The sequence below is a fragment of the Theropithecus gelada genome, chromosome 8 (genome assembly GCF_003255815.1).
Source record: "Theropithecus gelada isolate Dixy chromosome 8, Tgel_1.0, whole genome shotgun sequence".
In the NCBI taxonomy this organism is placed as follows: Eukaryota; Metazoa; Chordata; class Mammalia; order Primates; family Cercopithecidae; genus Theropithecus; species Theropithecus gelada.
Window position 1 is genome coordinate 97,492,350 of NC_037676.1, and position 17,459 is coordinate 97,509,808.

General features: G+C 35.1%; 1 protein-coding gene across 1 annotated transcript in view; it reads left to right on the forward strand.

Moving 5' to 3' along the window:
* The window catches only part of PLEKHF2 (pleckstrin homology and FYVE domain containing 2), a 28,740-nt gene extending 12,055 nt beyond the window's left edge, over positions 1–16,685 (forward strand). The window contains exon 2 of the mRNA XM_025395233.1: positions 14,027–16,685. Within this exon, the coding sequence (XP_025251018.1) occupies positions 14,041–14,790 (750 nt within the window). The 5' untranslated portion in view covers positions 14,027–14,040 and the 3' untranslated portion in view covers positions 14,791–16,685. The remainder of the gene's footprint in view (positions 1–14,026) is intronic.
* The last annotated feature ends 774 nt before the right edge of the window (positions 16,686–17,459 follow it).

The following is a 17,459-nucleotide window of genomic DNA, read 5'->3' on the forward strand; positions in this document are numbered from 1 at the left end:
ACCGGGGGGGGGGGTCATCCGGTGGGCAGAGCCCGGGCAAAACCCCCACGGCGGGGCAAAAAAAAAAATCCCCAAAAAAAAAAAAAAAAAAAAAAAAAAAAAAAAAGAAAAGTTTTTGGCTTGTTTTTCCTCTGCTGTGTTAGACTTTGCACAGATTTAAGTTAATTGTATACCTCAGTTTATAGCACACTATAGGGATACCAAACCCCTTCCTTGTTTCGGTTTTTTCCTTGTCAGATACTCCCATGATCATCTTTCCTATAGAAATACAACTGAAGTATATATACTTGTCTATATGAACATGAGAATATAGCTGTCTTTCTTTTCCACAAAGATTTTCAGTTTTGATTATCTTCTGTCCTTTAATACTGCTTTGCACAGAGCAAGTGATAATAAATGTTTGGCTACTTGGAATTCATTAAAAGTTAATGGTTTCATTTGCTTTTCTGAATTAATCACTTAGACTAAAACCCTGGAGATTAATTTTAGCTTTACTCTTCTATATCCAGTCTGCAGTTCTGAATCTGACCCATCCTTTCTTTTCCTATTGTAAGCTTTAGACTCTTCATCAACTTTCCCCTCTATTTTTGCAGTTACTTTTCAACCGGATCCTGTTTTCAGTCTCTTCCTTCTCAATTTATTTTTCATCGTTTCTACAGTTATCTTAGAAAAATCCGGATCAGATCAGGTCACTCCTTCCAAAAGTTTCAGAAGGAAGTCTCAGATATTAACAAGATTTTGTCTTATTTTCCCCTCTTCTCCCACTAAATAACTCCCCTACAGCTTCTGCTGCAGCTGTACAGTGTGACTTCTTTTTTTTTTTTTTTTTTTGAGAGGGAGTCTTGCTCTGTGGCTCAGGCTGGAGTGCAGTGGTATGATCTTGGCTCACTGTAACCTCTGCCTTCTGGTTTCAAGCAATTCTCTTGCCTCAGCCTCTCAAGTAGCTGGGACTACAGGTGCATGCCACCACACCGGACTAATTTTTTTATTTTTTATTTGGTAGAAATGGGGTTTCACTGTTGGCCAGGCTGGTCTCGAACTCCTGACCTCAAGTGATCTACCTGCCTCAGCCTCCTAAAGTGCTGGGGTTACAGGCTTGAGCCACTGCGCCCCGCCCAGTGTGACTTTTTATGTGGGTTTTTACTTGCAAAGCTTTGTGCCTTTATTTAACCATTTTTTTTTGCCTTCTTTAATTCCGCTCATTCTTCACAACCTGTTTTCAGTGTTCAAATGCTGTATTCTCTGCGCCATGCCCTCACTCTTTGCTTTTTTTGCTTCTTTACTACTTTGCTAATATTTTTATTATAATACTTACCTCCTTGTGTTTTGTATTAAACCTTGTGGCATATATTTTATTTCCTAGTGTCTTCTTTGTTCTTTTTTCCACCAAACATATAAACCTTGAATGCAGTGAACAGGTTGTAACTGTTCTGAATGATACTAAAGAAAATTGGCTAGGGATGTGACAGGATAACTAATTCCTCAGTAGTGTTTTAGTTGAGCTTTACCAGGTTTATTTTTCAGATATTATTTAATTAATTATTTTTTTTGTTGAGACAGGTTCTCGCTCTGTGGTCCAGGCTGCAGTGCAGTGGTGTAGTCATGATTCACTGTAGCCTTGGCCTCCCAGGCTCAAGCTATCCTCCCACCTCAGCCTCCTGAGTAGCTGGGACCACAAGTGCACACTACCATACCTGGCTGATTTATGTAATTTTGGTAGAAATGGAGTTTCACCATGTTGGCCAGGCTGGTCTTGAACTCCTGGGCTCAAGTGATCTACCTGCCACGGCCTCCCAAAGTGCTGGATTACAGGCTTGTGCAATTGTGCCCAAGCTATTTTTTAGATATTATCCAATGCTTTCTTTACAGCTGTCAGCACTGTACAGCTGCCCCTGTACAAATACTTTTAGAAATGATGTGAGTTTTTGAATCTGAGTTTTGTGATGATGAAAATATGCACGTAATCATCATTTTTTATTTACTAACTAAACAGCTGTGCTTTTTGGAGAAAGAAGAAATCATTTATATATATTATCATGAGATTGAAATTTTTTAAAAAACAGGATATGCCTTGCTCAATAGTTAGAATTTTTATTTATATACTGTACTGAAATGGGCCACAACATTTGCTTGTAAATTTAAAACCTGTGGGTCTAGTGAAGCAGTTGATGGGTAGGGTGTGGTTCCTGTTTTCTGTGAAAATTAATGTAGACGTTAAAAATGAAGTCTTTGATTTTCATCAAACTCAAGATTGAGAGCTGCTGCCACTTCTAACTGCTGATCATATTCAGTTCAGTGCACATTGATGCCATTTATACAGCATTTTTTAGGTGCTGTTGCAAGTACAAAGTTGGAGGAAATAATCTTTTTTTAAGGAACCTCCACATCTGTTGGGAATGAGCAAGTACACATATTTTTATGAAACAAATAGACTATAAGTGCTATAAAGTGGTACAAATAAAATGGTATGAGGATATACCTGGCCACAGGATATACCCAGCCACAATATTTGGCTGTGAGGCGATTGAACTGAGTGTCTTGAAGAATTGGTGAGATTTCAGTAAATAGAGAAGAACAAAGGAGGGAGGACATGCCGAGCTTAGAGGTAGGGAAGGAAGCCCTGAGCATATTCTGGTAATAGCTAGTAGTCTGATTTGACTATAACAAAGAAAATGAATAGAAAGAGGTAAAACTGGAAGGATAGATTGCAACAAGTTAGGACTTGACTGTGAAGGGCCTTGAATACCAGGTTAAGGATTTTAGATTTGATTCTGTTGCCCAAGGAATCTGGTTTCTGAATAGACTTACTTGATTATAGCAATGGTTAAAGAATATTACATCTTGCCTTGTGTAGGATGATTTAAATCAAACTTGTCCAATCTGCAGCCCACGGGGCACAGCTTGGAATGTGCCCAATATAAATTCGTAAACTTTCTTAAAACATTTTGAGATTTTTTGTGTGTGTGATTTTTTTTTCTTTTTCATTTTTTTCTTTTCTTATTTTCTTTAGCTCATTAGCTATCATTAGTGTTAGTGTATTTTATGTGTGGCCCAAGACAGTTCTTCCAGCGTGGCCCAGGTAAGCCAAAAGATTTAAATAGTAAAAATTTAAAGGGCTTGTTTAGAACTTGAAATCCGTATTCGTTTCCTCTCTCCTACCTCTCTAAAGATGTTTTTAAACCTCCAGTGTGACTGTTCTGATTTTCCAAACTCATTTTCTAAAATCTTCAACTATGACTTACTTGTTCTTACATACTATTTCGCTATCAAATCTTACCTATATGAAACTGCCTTTACTAGTACCCTAAATTAGTCATAGCTTTGCCTTTTACTTCTTTTTAGTATTTGAAGAATCATTTTGAGTGTATCTTATGGTTATTACTGTAGATATGTAATTTCTTTTCCTCTTATTTTGTCAGTGGCTATTCCAAATACATAATATAGGTGCATATGCAAAAAATGCTTCTGCCGTATTTATTTCTGAAGGTGAAGGTATAATGGAAAGAATATGCATTTAAAAAAAAAAAAAAGGCTGGGCACGGTGGCACAGCCTAATATTAACAAACAAAAAACAAACCCAATACTACTCATACTGTTAACCCAACACCTGCATGCTCTTAAGGAAAGTTTAAAAAAAGTAAAAGGAACTTGGCAAACTTAACACCCCGCCTGTTTACCAAAAACATCACCTCTAGCATTACCAGTATTAGAGGCACTGCCTGCCCAGTGACACTTGTTTAACGGCTGCGGTACCATGACCATGCAAAGGTAGCATAATCACTTGTTCCTTAAATAGGGACTTGTATGAATGGCACCACAAGGGTTCAACTTTTAAAAGGTCTCTTACTTTTAACCAGTGAAATTGACCTGCCCATGAAGAAGCGGACATAAAACAATAAGACGAGAAGACCCTATGGAGCTTTAATTTACTAATGCAATCAAAACTATACAAATCTACGGATTTTAAATTACTGCACCTGCATTAAAAATTTTGGTTGGGGTGACCTCGGAGCATAACCCAGCCTCCGAACAACCTGTGCTAAGGCCACACCAGCCAAAGCGAATCAATATGCACAACTGACCCAATAACTTGACCAACGAAACAAGTTACCCTAGGGATAATAGCGCAATCCTATTCTAGAGTCCATATCGACAATAGGGTTTACGACCTCGATGTTGGATCAGGACGTCCTAATGGTGCAGCAGGTATCAAAGGTTCGTTTGTTCAACGATTAAAGTCCCATGTGATCTGAGTTCAGACCGGAGCAATTCAGGTCGGTTTCTGTCTATTCTATATTTCTCCCTGTACGAAAGGATAAGAGAAATAGGGCCCACTTCACAAAGCCCCTCTCTCCATAGATGATATAATCTTAATCTAATAGAATATCACACACCCAATCCAAGAACAGGGTTTGTTAAGATGGCAGAGCCTGGTAATTGCATAAAACTTAAAACTTTATAATCAGAGGTTCAACTCCTCTTCTTAACACCATGCCTGTAACAAACCTTCTACTTCTTATTGCACCCGTACTAGCCGCCATAGCATTCCTCACACTTATTGAACGAAAAATACTAGGCTACATGCAACTACGCAAAGGATCTAACATTGTAGGCCCCTGTGGGCTATTACAACCCTTCGCCAACGCAGTAAAACTCTTCACTAAAGAACCCTGAAAACCCTCAACATCTACCATTATCCTCTGTATTACTGCCCCAACCTTAGCCTTTTCTATTGCCCTTCTCCTGTGAACCCCCCTTCCTATTCCCAACCCCCTAATTAATTTCAGCCTAGGCCTTTTATTCTAGCTACATCCAGCTTAGCTGTCTACTCCATTTTATGATCAGGGTGAGCATTAAACTCAAACTACGCACCAATCAGCCTGTAATCCCAGCACTGTGGGAGGCGAGGTGGATGGATCACCTGAGGTCAGGAGTTCGAGACCAGCCTGGCCAACTTGGTGAAACCTCGACTCTACTAAAAATACAAAAATCATTAGGGTATGGTGGTGGCTGCCTGTAATCCCAGCTACTTGGGAGGCTGAGGCAGGAGAATTGCTTGAACTCGGGAGGCAGAGGTTGCAGTGAGCCGAGATTTTGCCATTGCACTCCATCCAGCCTGGGTGATAGAAGTGAAACTCTGTCTCAAGAAAAAGCAAAAAACAAAAAACCCAGGAAAAAAAACAAAAAACGAAACTGTGAGGCCATTTGATAATTGCTTAGCTAGTTAGTTCATGACTCAGTTTTTTTGTAAAATTAAAGTAATGATCACAACAAAATCGAGATTATTAAATGAAAGAGTATAATGTGGATGTGCTATTATGCACATGTGTAGGTGCCCAGTAAATGTTACTTCCTTTTTTTCTTTCTTGGCTGAGATTGTAGAGTAAGTCTACTTTTCTGTAATAGGCATATTTGGTACCTATGAGGGATTTAAAGAAAAAAAAAAATGACCTCTGTCTAAATGTGATTCAGAATTTTGAAGTTTCCATTTTTCTTAATCCAGTTTTAATAAATTTAAAATTAACATATGAAAGTTTTGTCTTACCAAAGAAATGAACCTCTTCCTTTTATCACTAGTAATTTCTACAACACATATTGTGTAGTTGGCTGGCCACGGTGGCAGAAATCCTGGTGGAAAGGGACAGAAAAAATCTTGACCTCTCTTTTTGATGGAATAAGTAGAGTTTACTAAAATTCCAAATGCAATTTGCTAAATTTTCAAGTATTTCTTTTTTTGCTTTATCATCTTATTGATTTATTGAGACTCTTACCAAGAATTCCCTGATTATTATTCTGGTTACTAAACTGTAGAACTTTTGAAAGTAAGAACTGTCTTGTCCCTTGCAGATGGTAGGTACTCAGAATATTTGTTCATTTGACTTAGATGTATTAAGAAAGTTTGCTTTGATATTATACATTTGCTCAGGAGGATGTACCTCTGATAGTTTATTGCTGTTTGTTTTTACCTCTGTTCTCCAGTTGCTTGTTAGCTTCTTCCTTTCCTTTTACATTTTCTGTAAAGTTTCAGTCCAGCAGTAACACGGATTTTAAAATCTTGATTGAGATTAAAAGAGTCATAAATTTGATTAAAAATTAACTTATAGACAAGTAAGTCTACAGTAAACTAGAAAATATGGCCCATTTACTATCAAAGACTCACTATTTTAAGGACTGAAAGAGCTTTAAAAATTATGTTTTCTTCCTTAAAAAAAAAAAAAGTAAGTAATTCGTATGAAATCACTTATTTAGTGTCTGAACCAAGATTAGAATCCAGGTCCTTTAGTTCATAGTTCATTGGTTTTCCACTATAATGCACGGTTGAATACTGAAGCTCACTGATAACAAATATCATGGGTATATGTAAGAAATAAAATTAGATTTGTTTTCATTTTAAACGGACCTGTAAGGATGAGATAAGAAGTATTGATTTTCCAGTAGGGAGAACTAGAACATAGTAGTCTATGACAGTTGGTCTTTCTTCTCAATTGTAGGTAGGATTCTTTGTCTTTTTTTTTTTTTTAAAAAAAAAGAGTTTTTGCTCTTCTAATTACATTTTTAACAGGTGGTAAACACCCCACTGAAGAACATGCTACTTTAAAAGCAGGTTGTTACCAAAAGACTAGGATGGAGTTTAGACAATGTAAATGCAGTTCTTGTCTGCAGTGTGAAGAAGATAACTTGAAACCTTTGATTATTTTTAAAAATTGGTATATAAAAGCTGGCTTTATAAAAGATATGCTTCTGCTCTAATTTTTACATTTTAACTGTGAATTAACACTGCCAGGCACTGCTGGAAAAGAAGACAATGTAAAAAAAAAAGAAAAAAAAAAAAAAAGTCAAGTGGAAAACTGTTGAAATTAATAGAATTCTATGAAGTACCTGAATGTGAAAAGAAACAAGTATCAATAGTTTTCCTATTAACAGTTTTAACTAATTAGAAAACAGGCTGTGAAAAAGAGCTTAGATTCAAAGTGGCAACAAAAAGTATACAAAATCTGGGAGCCTATTTAAGAAGTGTAACTATCTTACAGAAGAAGCATACAAAATTACTATGCCATAAAAGATTTGAAGCCTTGGGAAGAGATACTATCACCCTTAAATGCTCCAAACTGTAAAGATGTTAATTCTAAATTAATGTATGGATATAACATAAGTTTCATCAACATTTCAGTGGGATTTTATTCTTTTATTTATCGTAATTAAAAAATGGTTCTAAAGCTTAGCTTCACGTTACAATTATCTGAGGAGCTTTAAAAATATTCTGGTGCACAGGTCTTACCCTGCATACCCCGGACCAATAAAATTAGACTATCTGGGGAAGAATCTAGGTATTGATGTTTCTTAACCCTTGATATTTATCAGCAGAATTCATTGTTCTTAATTTTAGGTTTTCAGTTTCTTTTCTGAGTAGTTCTAATTATTATATTGATTCATATTCTATAACTCATTTCTTAAAGTCTTCCAAAGAACAAAAACAAAATTTACTTATTTTAAAAAGTAAAATAAAACTCATTCTAGCGTGCAGTTACCATATGGTTTCTTTGGGTATTCATAAATCTAAGATATATTATGGGATCTTAGTGATTTTACTTTTCCTATATCTTGAAGCATTTTGCTATTTCATTATCCTGTGAATTATTTAATCATTATTCATTAATTTCCTCCAATTATGCCAAAAAGAAGAAAATGGAAGAGTGATAGAATTGCCAAGAAGGATGACGCAATGGTGAAATATAGCATCACTACTGTATCATTTCTCAAAAAGATACGAAAACAGTTTTGAGATCATCCTTTTTAGCATTTTTGTTCTAAACTTTCATTTAACATATTTGAGAATTCATATTTTTTCATTTTTTATTTTCTGTCTTTAATAGCAAAAAAAAGGCAAAAGAAGACATTTCAAAACTATTAGACAAGTCAGAAGATAAATGCAAAGAAACAACACTTAATAATGATAGTGAATTTAATTGTATAAGTGAAATCTTAGACTGTGAGTCTTCAAATGATGATTTCCTAGATGAGTTTTTTTCAAACTCAAGAATTAACAATATTTCTAAGGACAAAAAATGGAAATAATACACGTTCGTGCATTCAAAGTTTCTTTCAAAGGATGTTTCCTATTTCGGATATATATACCTTTAAAATCAGAGAAAGATGAAATTAAAAATTCTGTTATGTTTAAGTTTTTATGAAGCTTTCTCTTAGTGTTTTTAAAAAACTACTCCTTTATTATTTTTGTAAATTAGTCATAAAATTACTTAAAATGTTAAAAATAAAAGGTATTTTGGACCCAGATAGTCAATTGAATTGAACATTTTTTTTCCTGATATGCCAAAGGTTAAATCTGCCTTGTGATTCCAATGTGAAGCTAAGGTTGAGAACCACTATTCTAAGTAGATTTTATCTGGACAGATAAACAAGATTAGTTAAAATGTTTTTAAGAAAGTTGAGTAATGGTCTAGAATAGAGCTACCAGATATATGGTACTGACATAAGAATTATGAAACAGGTTAATGGATTAAAGCAGATAGTCCAGAAGCAGATTTTAGAATAGGTAAAAATTTAATATGAGAGTGACATCAATCAGTAGGTTAGGTTACTAATAGCATTAATGCAAGCTACCACTCGTTGACTACTTGCTGAACATTTTATATGCGTTATCTCATTAATCTTTTCCTTGATGTATCTGCTGTTACTTCCATTTACAAGTAAGGATATCTGAGGTCACACAGTTCTTGGTGTTTCTGGAACAATTAGTTAGCTCTTTTAGAATGCAAATATTTGAAAAGCAAAAAAGTATTTTTACCTATGCCAGAATACATTTTAGGTGGATAAAATGATTAAATGTAGAGTTTGTGTCATAAAGCATAGATAATAAATAGGTGCATCTGATATCTGGAAAGGGAAGCTTAGGAGTGATGGAAGAAAAGTCACCAAGAAAAGATCTGTAAGTTTAACTGCTTAAGAAATACAACTGACTTCGTGTCAAACACCATAAAACTATAGATTAATATATTAGGAAAACAAACAAAGGATTAATAGCTTTTATATGTAACACACTCAGATTAATAACCTCTAAATATATAGTTTAAAAATGCAATTGATTAATAAACACATTAGAAAATCATTGACCTCGTTAGGTAGCTACGGAATAAAACATTCAATTAAAAGTACTTTTCCTTCCTGTCTTAGGACCTTTGTTTATAGTATTTCCTTTGCGTGGCTGACTCCTCATCCCTTAAGACTCAGTTTATCATACTACCTCAGTGAGACCTTTTTGTACTACTCAATCTAAATGAGTTTCCCCCTGTATCTTGACAACCGGCTTATTTCCTTCATTGTACTTCATCTTTTGGAATTACCTATTTATTTATTGTCTTGCTCTTCCACTGGCCTCTAAACTCTAAGAAGAAAAGCGTAATACCCAGCATCTAGAGAGTGCTCAGTGAATAATTGTTGGATGAATAAACACTAAATAAAAGTGAGTCAAATGAATAAAGCAAGATGCTTTTAAAAATCTGTCATGCTTGCTGAAATTTTTAAAGAAAAATACCATATGTAGGACAAGACGGAACGGATACTGTCTTTGTGCTGCTTGGTAAATTGGTGTTACTTCCAGAATGGAAATTTTGTAAAAGGTAGCAAGATTCTTTATTCCTGCCTTTTGACCCAGTAATTTTATTTACTTCTTAGAATTTGTTCTATGAAGCCACTTCTGCGAGGGGATGGGAAAGCTTTCTTTTTAGTTCTTCCTATATTCACTGATATTCTTTCCCAAGAAAAGTAGACATTACTCAAATTGAACCATGTTTATAGTTCTCTTCTGCTTCCTCTTTTGGTGCCCCTCAACGAGTAGGATATGGGAAGGACTCAGTCCTTGGCTAGGCCCTGTAATCTTGTATTCTAGTCCTCTCACAAAAGTATAGCATTCTTTCTGCTTGGGGCACCTGAGTGTGCTGGAATTAAATTTAGATTTGGGCTTTAGGGGAAGGGAGAGGCCTTGCTTAGGCCCTGAGCCAAATGGTAGTGCCCTAATCCAGTTTACCAAAGAACATTATTTGGGGTATCTAGCTGTAACCCAGAGAAAAGTGGCACTTTGATTTCCCTTTTGATAACCTCTCCCCACTCCTTTCTTTCCTTGCTGCTTCTTATTTCCCTACCACCATTCTCTCTTTCTCTCTCGTGTGTGTGTGTGTGTGTGTGTGTGTGTGTGTGTGTGTGTGTGCAGGGCAGCATTTGTGTATTCTTGGGTTTTTTAGTTCAGTGCTTACTATCTTTTTTTATGTCTGACACAAACAGAAAATGAAAGAGGATAATGGAAGAGGCTGCTTAAGGCCAAAGGCCTTAGGTTTTGTGTATGCCCATTTTTTTTCCGATATAGGTGACAACCCATCAATCAATCAAGTGGGCTGCCAGAATCATTAAAATAAATGAAGATAAAATAATGCATCGATCATTGTTGAAATAATTATACGAGTGTTTGTAACCTTGCAATATAAAATGTGTTTATGTTGGTCATTGTCAAACTTTGAAAGCTATTTGCTTTGCTGCAGCCATATACTAATTAATAATGCCCCAAACCTCGCTTAAGTTGCATCATTCTTAAACAGGGAGAAAGATTTATGAACAAAGATTTAGACTTAATATATTGAAAGATTTGGACAACGAAAGATTATCAAGAGACTAGCTGGGTAAATCATGACATATCCATCTTTTCAGGTGATTTGTTCAAGATAGTATTCCCTTATCTTCAGTATTTTTAGGGTTTGCAGTGAAGGTCCAGAGGTTAGTTAATAGCTTCCTTAGAGTTCTTGTAGAGTCAGTGGAGTTCGAAGGAACAATTAGTGTACCATAATATACTGTAACATCACAGAGAAATCAGATTTGAGGCCTGGTCTGCTGTGACAGCCTTGGGCAAGTTATTTAACCCCTCTTTGTCTGTTTACTCATCCATAAAATGGAGCTAATAGTGCATGTATCACAAGGTTGCTGCAAGAGGGAAATACAGTAATAAGTGCAAAGTGCTCAGCACATTGGTTGGACTCCCTATGAGTAGAGTTCATTCCAGGTTAAGTTTTGCTTTTACATTATTAAATATCTTTGTGCCTTAATGTCTTCATCAGCTCACAGTTCAGCTAATATTATTAGATGCTTCTTTGGGGGACAATAAAAACTTCTCTAGTGACTTTATAGACATTTCAAACAGTTCAAATCAGAAAATAATATGAAGAGCACTCTACAAATTTATGATAGTATTAATTTTCATAGTAGCAATGATAGGAAATCTGTGTCGTATATGAGTTAATTAATATGTCGAAATGGGTGGACTCAGTAGTTGATTCAGGTGGAGATAAATAGATCTGTGAGTTTTTTTTTTTAAAGTGCCAATATCTTTTCCTGCTTTAGGGCCTTTGCAGTTACTCCTTTTGTCTAGAATATTCTCCCCTATCCTTACCCCTTCTTATGTCTGCCCATCTAGTACAGCTGAAATGACACCACTGTAGAAAGGCCTTTCCTGACCATCTAGTTTGAATAGTGACTCTCAGTTTCTTTTAAAAATTGCTTTAAAAAAATCATAGCATTGATTAGTACTAGATTCTCGATTTTGTTTTCTCTTTCCTCCTCCCCAACTAGAATGTAAACCCTGAAGAGCAGGGACCTTTCCTGTATTGTTTAATTTATTACTTTTAAAAATTTTTATCTAATGTTACATACTCAAGTATGATCACCTGTGTTGTTTATTTTTACTTTTCCTGCACCTAGATCCTAAGTGCCTGACAAATACTTGTTGAATGCCTGAAAATAATGTAAAATATGAAAAAATGATCCATAGTATCTGGAGATAAACTACCATTGTTGATAGTATAGTATATATTTTCTAACTTTATGTTCTGTGTGTGCTTACATATACAGATGTCTATGATTATGCTTTTGAAATATGTATTCCATTGAGTCTAAAGAGAAACATTTTTTAGTATATTTTATGTCTTTGAAATTGGGCTGTCTTATAATCAGTGGTATGCTGTGGTTTAATTGGCAACATTTTTCTCTTTATGAGTTGCACATAAATATGTCTTAAAATCTATAGCATCTTAGATATGATGAAATATGGTATTTATTTGAAATAACAATGAGATCAGGATATGCATCTCTTTTTGCCACCTGAAGATCTTGAGCATTTTCCTTGTCACTAGTTTTAGATCTATCTTATTCTCAAGAGATGTGATTAAAGGTATGTCATAACTTTTTCAACCAATTCCTCTTGATGGATATTTGCAGCTTTTCCAATTGTTTTCCTGTTATAAACAATGCTGTACTGATCATCCTTGTACATATCTTCGTGCATGTGAGTGAAATTTCTTTAGATTGGTGAATGCACATATTCTCTGTAGTGTACAAGGGTACCTATTTCCCTATACCTTTATGAGTACTGCATCTTAGTAAGTTTAAAAATTTCTATTAATCTAAGTGAAAAATATACTAATGTTTAATATCATTTCTTTATGATAGAGATTGAGCCTCTTTTCCTGTTTATTAGCTGTTTTTATTTCCTTTTCTGTGATATACTTGTGCATAGGATAGTAGACTTTTAATTGGCTGGCATATTAGTCCTAATTAGAAAGAGAAACCTTTCCAGTTTGGAACCATGGGTTATCCTATTAATTCTTGGGAACAACTTTTAGGCCTGCCACATCCTACCTTTGTGGAGGACAAAAGGGCTTTATAAAGACCCAAGATTTGGGGGGAGACAGAATTCAGGAATAACCAGAATTCTAGTGTCCTTTATAATGGAGGCCAAGAAGGGTTAGAGTGTCAGTTTTTGAGCTGAATACTGGAACTTGTACTATGCTGTTAGTCTTTAAACTTTAAATTTTCTTCTTCTCAAGGCTTGTTGTTCTTTAATATGACTTGGTTATAGTATAGTAGTATTAGTTTAGTAGGTTTGAAATAGGATACAACTCTGGGACTTGAGTGAAGTTAATATTGGACTTATAGATTAAATGTTTAGATTAATATGGTGTTTTGTACATTGTTAAAATGTTATTAACATTTTTTAGTACCTTTGCTGTGTCAGACCATATCAGTTTCAAACATAGCTATCAGATGACCTCTGCTTTTTAGGTTCTGCAGTGGTCTGTGGAGGAACAGATTTCAGTCCTTCGGTAAAAGTGAAGCTAGAATATACATGGAATATGGATAGCTCACAGGAAGGGTTTTAGTCTAGCATGGGAGTTTAAAGAAGGCTTCCTGGAAGAGGTACGATAACCTAAACTAAGTCTTGAAGGATGAGTTTGAGTTAGCTGCAGTAGTAAGTAGTAAAAGGAACAACAGTGAAATGGACTACAAGTAGCAGAGTGTTCTTAGAATGTGACATTTGAGGTGAAGAGTGACTTATGGTGAGGCTGCAGTGACAAGTAAGAACCAAGTAATGAAAGGCCTTGAACACCCTGTATTTAATAGGCTAAGGGATCATTTTGAGCAGTGATGGGGTCAAAATAGCATTTTAGAGATCACTGCCAAAAGATGATTTGGGGGCAAGACTGAAGGCCAGGAGACATATTGGGAAACAGTTCTAGTAATCCAGGTGAGATAATTAAGGCTGTAGCTCAGTGGTAATAGCTTATTGGGAAAATAGTAGTCATTTTTCTTAGTTTATGTAATATTTTGTTCTCTATTGTTCAGAATCCCATTGAGATTACATTTCATTGAACATTATTTTGCAGAGATAAGTTATGTTAATTATTCAATCATCTTTCAATTATGTCTGTAGGAAGTTTATACTTTTACAAATACCTGCTTAACTAGTGTGGTGCTACATGGAGATGACAAATAAGTGTTTTTGATGATTTTAAAAATTGAGAAATGTTAGCCCTTTTGGTGTGCTTAGTGATTATCTTAGAGGGAAAGAATTTTAGAACATTTTGCCTTTGTGTAGAAGCAATGATTTGTTAGCTTAAATTTATATATAATTATAGGAATTTATAATTTATATGTGCTAATTTCTTTTTCTTTTTTTTTTTTAAAGGCTATTAGTGAAAGATGGTGGATCGCTTGGCAAACAGTGAAGCAAATACTAGACGTATAAGCATAGTGGAAAACTGTTTCGGAGCAGCTGGTCAACCTTTAACTATACCTGGACGAGTTCTTATTGGAGAAGGAGTATTGACTAAGTTGTGCAGAAAAAAACCCAAAGCAAGACAGTTTTTCTTATTTAATGATATTCTTGTATATGGCAATATTGTCATCCAGAAGAAAAAATATAACAAACAACATATTATTCCCCTGGAAAATGTCACTATTGATTCCATCAAAGATGAGGGAGACTTAAGGAATGGATGGCTAATCAAGACACCAACTAAATCTTTTGCAGTTTATGCTGCCACTGCTACGGAGAAATCAGAATGGATGAATCACATAAATAAATGTGTTACTGATTTACTCTCCAAAAGTGGGAAGACACCCAGTAATGAACATGCTGCTGTCTGGGTTCCTGACTCTGAGGCAACTGTATGTATGCGTTGTCAGAAAGCAAAGTTCACACCTGTTAATCGTCGCCACCATTGCCGCAAATGTGGTTTTGTTGTCTGTGGGCCCTGCTCTGAAAAGAGATTTCTTCTTCCCAACCAGTCCTCTAAGCCTGTGCGGATTTGTGACTTCTGCTATGACCTGCTTTCTGCTGGGGACATGGCCACATGCCAACCTGCTAGATCAGACTCTTATAGTCAGTCATTGAAGTCTCCTTTAAATGATATGTCTGATGATGATGATGATGATGACAGCAGTGACTAAGGACACATTTGGGAGTATTTAATCAGGTGTGGCTATCTGAGAAATCAGCTTTGGGGGAAATGTAAGATTCTGGGCTCTCTGTTTTGTTCTAGCCATGAATTTGCCTGAGAAACTTGTAACCTATGTGCCTCAATATATTCCATAGAAAGTAGGTCCCCTGCCTTCTCCCACTCCTCGCACTCTTCTACAGGGATAGACTTTTGCGAATATATCAGATACATTTTTTATTTCTCATTCTTGTTTATTTTTAGGTTATTTTCTCGGAAGGTTGGGAAAAGATGTTTGTTTAACAGATCATGTACTACTGTGTTGTTTTCATTTCTGTTATAGGTAAAACTAAAAGCACAGAATGGTGGGAAAGGGGTTATAATGTGGTTCATTAATATGTTAGTAGCTTTTTTCTAACCATCGTGTCTAATGGTTAAAACACCAGTAACAAAAACACATGATTTGGAAATACTTTGTTTGGCTTTTTCATATACCTAGTGGTGCCTTATCATAATAGCACTGTTACATGAAATAAGCCCCTACCTTCTTACTTTCTGGTTTTCGAAAAAATACACTGGTGCTCTTTGAAGTGATAAAGTGAGTGTTTATGAATGGGTGTAATTAGGAAATACTTCTCATCCGACAGCTACAAATAACTAAGTTTGGAGGTATTTTCACTCTATATGAATAAATATTTTTCCATAAAATAGTTGTGATTATATATTTGTTTTATATAGGTCCCAAATTATAATTGTCAAATATATATTTTAAATTAATAATAGGTTGTCATTCTTAGGAATTTGGTTTGAAATTTATCAGTTACATAGAATTATACTGCATTAGCTTCCACCTTTAGTAAGACATATTTTTAGATATAAATTCATCTGCTTTAACATTATTTCTGGATTGAAAATCTTATAAAACCCTTGAAAATAAACAATCTCTTTTTTACAAAGCCTGTGTTAGAGCACAGGTTTACCTAGGCTTGAAGATTTGGAAGAAATAATGTGTAAGGATGGTCTCAAGGCAGACCACTTTAAGTCTGGCTAGACTTCATATCGTGGAAGTCTTATCTATTTCAGTGTGAAACTATCTTGAATTTGCAAATATAGTGTTATATTTTATAAAGTTTTGTAAAATCCCAAACAATATTTCTATTTTTGTAAAACAATTGTATGTGTAATCTGTATCTGAAATCAGTTTGCAATCTATGGAAATAGAGTAGCAATTGCTATTTCTAAATTGTGAACTGAAAGTCAATCTAGATTTATTTTGAGAAGTAATTGCTCACTCTTTACTTTTGAGGCAGCCATTAGGTTGAAAGTATATATTTATCATATAAAACTTGATGTGTTTTGCACTACTCTCTCCATTTATATGCTGCAAACAGCTACAGTCTTTGAAATATGGAAAATCAGCAGTCTAAAGTTTGTTTTAAATTCTAAATAAAAAAAAATCTTCAAATCTGAATATACTGCAAATGTCATGAGAAGTTTGATTCAGTAATTTGTGATGGAGGATTCTTTGGTATCTTACTGTTTAGTTAGGGCACTAATTTTACTTACCTATTAGATTTTGAAAGCATCTGAGATATACAAATCTCCCTGTAGGAAATGTGAAAGAAAAGCACAACAAAACTAGGGTTTTCTGTTCGTTTGCTTGCTTTTATGGTTTTTTTTTTTGGTTTGTTTTAATATCAGGTGGATTTTTGTTTGTAAGCAATATATACATATAATCAACCAACATATCTGAAAAGGATCATGAATCCTGAGAAATGCTAATGGAGACTTGCTGGTACATAGGAATCTAGCAAATTCAGGAACCAAGGGGAAATGTCCTGAGATAACATTTACATTGTCAACCTTTATTGACTTTGTTTTTACAATAAAAAAATATTTTACAACTTACTTTCTGTTCTCCGTATATTGTGACTTGAGGATTTCCCCCCTTTGCTAAGATAATAAACATATTATGCATATTTTGCCTAATAATTCAACAGCTGTGAGTTCCTGCTGTGTGCCAGGCATTGTTCTAGGCAGTAGGTTAGAGCAGTGAACAAAACTCCCCTTTGGATTTACTGCATGAAGGCTCAGAAAACAAACATTCTTCCAAATGCTGAAGATATGGCTTAATGTTATGGGGAAGTGCCTTAATATAATTTGGCTTTGCTGTCTAATTACTGTTAGAAGGAATGACTTGACCTGAATTGACATGTCTCAGAAGGAAACAGACACGTGGCTGACAGGTATGTGAAGAAATGTCCAAGATCACTAATCATCAGGGAAATGCAAATTAAAACCACAATGAGATAATAATACCTGACACCTGTTGAATGGCTGTTATCAAAAAGTTGAAAGAAGCGTTGGCAAGGAGATGCAGAAAAGGAGACCCTTGCACACTGTTGGTGGGAATGTAAAGTAGCACAGCCATTACGGAAAACAGTAGAGGTTCCTCAGAAGGTGAAAATAGAACTACCTGTAGCATCTAGCAATCCCACTGCTAAGTATATATTAATATCTGAAAAAAACTAAATGAATATATTGAAGAGAGAATCTGCACTCCCATGTTCATTGCAGCAGCATTCACAGTAGCCAAGATATGGAATCAACCTAAGTGTCTATCAGCAAATGAATGGATAAAGAAAAGGTGGTCTGTGTACACAGTGGAATATTATTCAGCCA